General features: G+C 39.9%; 1 protein-coding gene across 1 annotated transcript in view; it reads right to left on the reverse strand.

Annotated features, from left to right (window-relative positions):
* IL6ST (interleukin 6 cytokine family signal transducer) overlaps positions 1-682 on the reverse strand; it is a 34,021-nt gene extending 33,339 nt beyond the window's left edge. The window contains 1 exon segment of the mRNA XM_035713538.2: positions 561-682. Within this exon segment, the coding sequence (XP_035569431.2) occupies positions 561-624 (64 nt within the window). The 5' untranslated portion in view covers positions 625-682.
* Positions 683-8,206: the final 7,524 nt, after the last annotated feature.

Raw genomic sequence — 8,206 nt, forward strand, 5'->3', positions numbered from 1 at the left:
ATTTAGAAAGGGTTGATTTATGGCAGTGCTTTTCAAGCTATCTGTGATGAAAGATCAGTTTGGTTTTTTATCCTCAATGTTTCACAGACTTATACTTTCGCTCTATACCATGTTTGATGAGATAAGTCCAATGATCACATGTTTGGATGTCACCGCTATGTCAAACTGTTAAGAGTGTCTAAACATTTTTTCTTAATTTCTGTACTTATCTCATTGTGAAGTAGTAATAAAGGAATCATCAGGCTGTGGACCAGTCTGAGCAGTACTGCTTCAGACCTTTTTATTCTGCTAAAGGTGTCACTGAGCACTGAACAGCAGTGACACCTTTGGCCATTAAAAAACAAAGCGCTAAAGGTTAACAGATTTTCTCCTATATATTAAACAACCAAAAAACCAACAACATATTTTCCCCCTCCCACCTTAAAGTTATTTTTAGTATACCTAGACAGAATTTAGGATTACTGGGTGACTTTTCATGTCAAATTATAATTACATAATTATATAAAAATATATAAACCTAATTTGTGAGGTTGGGAGGTAGGGTATTTCATGAGCCTTACCTACAGATTCAGTGGTGAAGAAAATAAACAATGCTTGCACTATCCAAATCTTCAATGTCAACATCTTGCAGTAGGATATTTCTGTAAAAGACACATATAATATTATTTTTATTAATTTTTCTCTTATTACACAAAGTAAGTAAAGACTCGATTTCTAAAGCTCTTGTTTCCATTGTATAAGCTATCTTCTAAAAGGTGGTAAAATTTTAGAGAATGCAGAAAACACATTTAACTCTTCAGAATATTTTTCTTTATTCTCACTGGAATTATGGTTACATAAAATAGTGATGAAACACAACTTATACTCTAAGGTTAATTAAAAGAGCAATCCTGTTTCTTTATCATGTGAGGACTTATGCTATTAGCAAGTACTTCAGAGAGACAAATTTCTTTTAGTAGGCAAAACCTACCAAAAGCAACCTCAAAAGCTACTTGCCAAAATGTAAAAAAAAAAAAAAAAAAGTTTGTAATTCATACCATGACCAAAAACATCCCATCATATGAAGAATGCCTACAAATCACTAAAAATCTCCAACACCTAAGAGAAAAACCAGCAAGATGAGCTGAATAGGCAATTTATAGAAAAGGAAATACAAATAATTTAAACATATGGATTGATACTTTCAACCCTACTCATAATGAAAGATGCAAATTAAAACTACCCCAGAAAGGAATGCAAGAGGATACAAATACTTTGGAAAACAATTTGACAGTTCTTTACCAAGTTAAATGAACATAATAATAAGCTGCAAGAATGTATTCAAGAGAACTAAAAAAACATGTCCACATGAAGACTTATACTCAAATGTTCACAGCAGCTTTATTCATCATAGTTCCAAACTATAATCAACTAAAATGTCTTTTAACTGGAGAAAGAATAAACAAATACTCAATATCTAAACAATAACATCCATATAGTAGAATACCACTCAGCAATAAAAGGGAATGACCTAGTGATACATGCAAGGGCATGAATGAATCTCCAAAGCATTAAGCTGAATGAAGGAAGCCATGCATAAAAGGCTATGTACTATATAATTCCATTTATGGGATATTCAATAAATGACACAACCAGGGTGACAGAAAGCAGATCAGGGGCTGGCTGGGGCTGAAGTGGAAAAGGGAAATAAATGTAAAAAGGTACAAAAGAACTTTCTAAGGGTGGTAAGAATGTTCTATGACCTCATTGTGGCAGTGATAAAACTCTAAATATTTGTCAAAATTCACTGAATTGTATCAAGAATTGTGAAAGCACTGAGATTTTACCCTATTTGCAAGCTAACAATTTAGCCTGCTAGTTCCATGGATATTGGCCGAAGACACAAGACTCTTGTGTCAGAGACAGAAGACTTTATCACTCATACCAGGAGCAGCATTTTCAGAGTATTAGCATTTTCTTGTGCTGGCTGCCTGGGCCCGTTTCTGACAAAGCGCTGTGAAGAGAGACTGGTAACACCTGTACACCCAGTGGGTCATGTTACAGGGATGAAGACTGAGCTTAGGAAACCAGGCCTTTTAAAATGGGCGTAAGCATGTCTGTCTTTTACTCTAGAGAGAGACATTATCTCTATTTTCTAAGCCTCTAAGAAAATCTTCAAGAGCCCTATGAGGAATTGTTCCCTAAAAACTGCACACTAAAAATGATAGATTTTATTCTTTATAAATTAAATGCTAATTAGATTAGATATTAAATCAACCAAATCTACCCGACGTATGGAGTCAAAAGAAATGAGTGCTTCACTCCTCCAAAAGACATGTACAAGAATGTACATACAAGTTTTATTTCTAAGTACTGAAAAGTAGAAGCAACCAAAACCACAAATATAGTAAAACAGAAAAATTCAAGTAACTCAATTACAGCAATGAAAATGAACTACAGGTACTTACAACATGACTGAATTTCATATATAACAGAGAAGAAAGAAATGAGACACAAAAAAATTATACATGATTCCCTCTATATAAAGTTCAAAATCAGGCAAATGTCATCTGTGGTGATAGAGATCAGAACAGTGGTTATCTTTTTGGGGGGTTGGGGAAGAGGGCAGAAGGGAGCCTTCTGGGACGCTGGACATGTTCTATACTTTGAACTAGATGGTGATTAAAACTTACTGCGATTGGGATGCCTGAGTGGCTCAGTGGTCGAGCATCTGCCTTCGGCTCAGGGTGTGATCCCAGGGTCCTGGGATTGAGTTCTGCATCGAGTTCCCCACAGGGAGCTTGCTTCTCCCTCTATGTCTTTTACCCTCTCACTGTGTCTCTCATGAATAAATAAATAAAACCTTAAAAAAACCCAAACTTACTGAGCTGTAAACTTGTGATCTGTGGACTTTATTGTATATTAAGTTGTACTTAGTAAAAACACTAAACAAAAACTACCCCAGTATCATTTCTAGTTTTGGCAAAAATATAAAAACTAAAAAATTATCAACACAGTATTATGAGACTATGACATAAAGGCATTCTTATACACTGCACAGTATGGTGTAAAATGGCATAACCTTCCCAACAAACTGTGGGAATTTATTATTATTTTTTTTATTTTTTTATTTTTTTAAATTTTTTTATTTATTTATGATAGTCACAGAGAGAGAGAGAGAGGCAGAGACACAGGCAGAGGGAGAAGCAGGCTCCATGCACCGGGAGCCCGACATGGGATTCGATCCCGGGTCTCCAGGATCGCGCCCCGGGCCAAAGGCAGGCGCCAAACCGCTGCGCCACCCAGGGTTCCCCAAACTGTGGGAATTTAAAAGTGAATTTCATTGTTTGTAAATTAAAACTCAATTATAAACAAAGAACTACCCAGACAAGGTTTATGTCCAGTTTTACATTATCAATCAAAATTAAAATATATATACACATTTGAATCCAATGATTCTACTTCTAGTATTTTATCCTATAGATATGAGCAAAACAATACATACAAGGTTATTCACTACAGCACTGTTTTTGTTTTTTTTTTAAAGATTTTATTTATTCATTTGAGAGAGAGAGAGAGAGAGAGAGAAAGAGAAAGCACAGGGAGGGACAAAGGGAAAGGCAGAGGAAGAAGCAGGCTCCCCACTGAGCAGAGAGCTTGATCCTGTGACCCTGGGATCATGACCTCAACGGAAGACAGACACTTAACTGACTGAGCCACCCAGGCGCCCCCGTAGCATTGTTTTTAATAATAAAAGGTTGACACGTGAATAGGGGACCAGTTAAATTATGGTATATCCAAGTATAGCATACGTGTAGCTACAAAAAAACCGAGGAAGCTCTAGATCTCTACCTAGAGGTGTGTAATGATATCTAAAATAAAATATTATTAAGGCAGAGAACAGTATATTTGTTATTTGTGGGGAGAAGCCCAAAAGGAGCTAAAACACACACTCATTTCCTTATATAAGCATAAAATACCTCTAGCAGGATAAAAATAAAGACTGGCTGCCACTGGGTGAGATGCCAGGGTAGAAGGAAAATCCTCTACATATACTCTTTGCATCTTTCCAATGTTGTACCATGTGACTTCAGTACTTAGTCAAACCTAAATTTAAATTAAAAAATACTTGAGATGTAACTTCTTTAGTACTTTACAAAACTATGAACTTCTTGATGAGGGCTTCACAGTACTACATCTGGAATATGGTATTCTTTTATTAAATATCAATACTAACTTGACCCGCTAACCATGCAACAATCACTCTATAAATTATTTGCTCATCACAAACTGTTCAGACTATTCCAGGATAAAGGATTAAAGAATTAAGTTGCAGGACTATTTTTCTCCACCTGTTTTATTTCTTAGTTCCTAACTTTAAATAGTCCCATATTAGAAAAATCCACATAATTCAACTGCTCATCAAGACAAAAAGAAGAAAACATCTGAGCATACTGGGAGAGTACTATGTGGTCATGCCATCCAGACCACCTACACCAATGAGTTTGTTCACAGTGTAGGGAAGATTCTCTGTGGTTCCTAGAGACTGGCAATCTTTCTCTTGCTGCACTATAATCTTGTAACAAAACTCGGATACAAAGAGATCCCATAAAAGTATTTATAGTTACCACAAAGCAATTAAATTTATCTAAGCAGGGCTGTGAAACAAAGTATGTAAAAGAAAAACAGGCAAAGGTAGGTTTCACATTTTAATAGTTAGTAATGTTTCCTGGGGCACCTGAGTGCCTCAGCTGGTAAAGCAACTGCCTTCAGCTCAGGGCATGATCCCAGGGTCCTGGGATGGTGTCCCTGTGTTGGGCTCTGCACTTAGCAGGGTCTGCTTCTCCCTCTTCCTCTGCCCACCTTGCTTGTGCTCTCTCTCTCAAATAAATAAAATCTTAAAAAAAAAAAAAAAAGCAAGCAAGCAGGGGTGCCTGCGTGGCTCAGTCAGTTAAGCATCTGCCTTTGGTTCAGGTCATGATCTCCAGGTCCTGGGACTGAGCCCACATGGGACTCCCTGCTCAGCAGGAGTCTGCTTCTCTCTCTCTGTCTCTCTCTCCACTTCTGTCCCTCTCCCTGCTCATTTTCTGTCACTCAAATAAATAAAATCTTTTTAAAAAAGTAATGTTTCCTGATTTTTAAAAGATTGTCATTGAGATGTGAAGAAACATCTATTAAGGAACTTAATTTCATAGTCCCAACCTAAGATATGGAAACACAGTAGCACTACCTAAAATATTAAATGCAATACAGTCAACTTCATTTTGGGGCTTGTTTTAAAATGGACCAAATTGACAGTATACTGCTTACTGTTCCTCTCCTTTCATTTTGTTGGCAATACATATTCAACTTAAATTTCTATTATTAGCCTTATCCTCCTTCATCTCTGGCAGAATTTTTCACGTATATATTTCCATGCATATAACCACATATTGCATACAATGATTTTCCTTGAATTCTGCATATATCTTACAAGATTCTATAAAACCAAAATATAATTATTAACCACATATACAGAAGGTTTATTCCAAGCACTGAGTGGTTCTTCTAGAGTGACAATTCCCCAACTACGGTGGTTCAACAAGGTAATGTGTTGAAAGGTGCTATAAGATGCATCACAAGTGGAGGAGGAGGGGCAAGATGGCGGAAGAGTAGGGTCTCTAAATCACCTGTCTCCACCAAATTACCTAGAAAACCTTCAAATTATCCTGAAAATCTATGAATTCGGCCTGAGAATTAAAGAGAGAACACCTGGAATGCTACAGTGAGAAGAGTTTGCGCTTCTATCAAGGTAGGAAGACGGGGAAAAAGAAATAAAGAAACAAAGGCCTCCAAGGGGGAGGGGCCCCGCGAGGAGCCGGGCTGAGGCTGGGGCGAGTGTCCCCAGGACAGGAGAGCCCCGTCCCGGAGAAGCAGGAGCTGCACCGACCTTCCCGGGCGGAAAGGGGTTCGCAGGGAGTTGGAGTAGGACCCAGAAGGGCGAGGATGCCCTCGGGCTCCCGGGGACACTAACAGAGCAACTGCGTGCCCAGGAGAGTGCGCCGAGCTCCCTAAGGGCTGCAGCGCGCACGGCAGGACCTGGCGGGACCCGGAGCAGCTCAGAGGGGCTCGGGCGGCGGCTCCGCGGAGGGGGCTGCGGCCCGGGAGCGCGAATCCAACAGCGCAGGCCCCGGAGCACAGGGCGCCGGGACACAGCCCAGGATCCGGCCTCCCCCCGGGACAGGCAGAGGCCCAGAGGGCCCAGGACAGCGAGGACGCTCCTGCCCCGAGCTGAGCAGATCAGCGGCCCGCCCCGGAGCCTCCAGGCCCTACAGACGGAGAGCTCCGGAGTTACTGCAGGGGCTGACTCCAGGGCTCCAGAGCTGGCCCCGCCACTAGGGCTGTTGCTCCTGGGGCCTCACGGGGTAAACAACCCCCACTGAGCCCTGCACCAGGCAGGGGCACAGCAGCTCCCCCAACTGCTAACACCTGAAAATCAGCACAACAGGCCCCTCCCCCAGAAGACCAGCTAGACGGACAACTTCCAGGAGAAGCCAAGGGACTTAAAGTACACAGAATCAGAAGATACTCCCCCGTGGTTCTTTTTTTGTTGTTGTTGTGTTGTTTTGTTTTGTTTTGCTTTTTGATTTGTTTCCTTCCCCCACCCCCCTTTTTTCTTTCTTTCTTTTTCTTCTTTTTTTTTTCATTTTTTTTCTTCCTTTTTTTTCTCTTTCTCTTTTCTTTCCTTCTTTCTCTCCTCTCTTTTTCTCCTTTTCCCAAAACAACTTGCTTTTGGCCACTCTGCACTGAGCAAAATGACTAGAAGGAAAACCTCACCTCAAAAGAAAGAATCAGAAACAGTCCTCTCTCCCACAGAATTACAAAATCTGGATTACAATTCAATGTCAGAAAGCCAATTCAGAAGCACTATTATACAGCTACTGGTGGCTCTAGAAAAAAGCATAAAGGACTCAAGAGACTTCATGACTGCAGAGTTTAGAGCTAATCAGGCAGAAATTAAAAATCAATGGAATGAGATGCAATCCAAACTAGAAGTCCTAACGACGAGGGTTAACGAGGTGGAAGAACGAGTGAGTGACATAGAAGACAAGTTGATAGCAGAGGGAAACTGAGGAAAAAAGAGACAAACAATTAAAAGACCATGAAGATAGATTAAGGGAAAGATAGATTAAGGGAAATAAACGAGCCTGAGGAAGAAAAACTTACGTTTAATTGGTGTTCCCGAGGGCGCCAAAAGGGACAGAGGGCCAGATATGTATTTGAACAAATTCTAGCTGAAAACTTTCCTAATCTGGGAAGGGAAACAGGCATTCAGATCCAGGAAATAGAGAGATCCCCCCCTAAAATCAATAAAAACCGTTCAATACCTCGACATTTAATAGTGAAGCTTGCAAATTCCAAAGATAAAGAGAAGATCCTTAAAGCAGCAAGAGACAAGAAATCCCTGACTTTTATGGGGAGGAGTATTAGGGTAACAGCAGACCTCTCCACAGAGACCTGGCAGGCCAGAAAGGGCTGGCAGGATATATTCAGGGTCCTAAATGAGAAAAACATGCAACCAAGAATACTTTATCCAGCAAGGCTCTCATTCAAAATGGAAGGAGAGATAAAGAGCTTCCAAGACAGGCAGCAACTAAAAGAATATGTGACCTCCAAACCAGCTCTGCAAGAAATTTTAAGGGGGACTCTTAAAATTCCCCTTTAAGAAGTTCAGTGGAACATTGCACAAAAACAAGGACTGAATAGATATCATGATGACACTAAACTCATATCTCTCAATAGTAACTCTGAATGTGAATGGGCTTAATGACCCCATCAAAAGGTGCAGGGTTTCAGACTGGATAAAAAAGCAGGACCCATCTATTTGCTGTCTACAAGAGACTCATTTTAGACAGAAGGACACCTACAGCCTGAAAATAAAAGGTTGGAGAACCATTTACCATTCGAATGGTCCTCAAAAGAAAGCAGGGGTAGCCATCCTTATATCAGATAAACTAAAATTTACCCCGAAGACTGTAGTGAGAGATGAAGAGGGACACTATATCATACTTAAAGGATCTATTCAACAAGAGGACTTAACAATCCTCAATATATATGCCCCGAATGTGGGAGCTGCCAAATATATAAATCAATTATTAACCAAAGTGAAGAAATACTTAGATAATAATACACTTATACTTGGTGACTTCAATCTAGCTCTTTCTATACTCGATAGGTCTTCTAAGCA

Source organism: Canis lupus, chromosome 2 (genome assembly GCF_003254725.2).
Source record: "Canis lupus dingo isolate Sandy chromosome 2, ASM325472v2, whole genome shotgun sequence".
Lineage (NCBI taxonomy): Eukaryota > Metazoa > Chordata > Mammalia > Carnivora > Canidae > Canis > Canis lupus.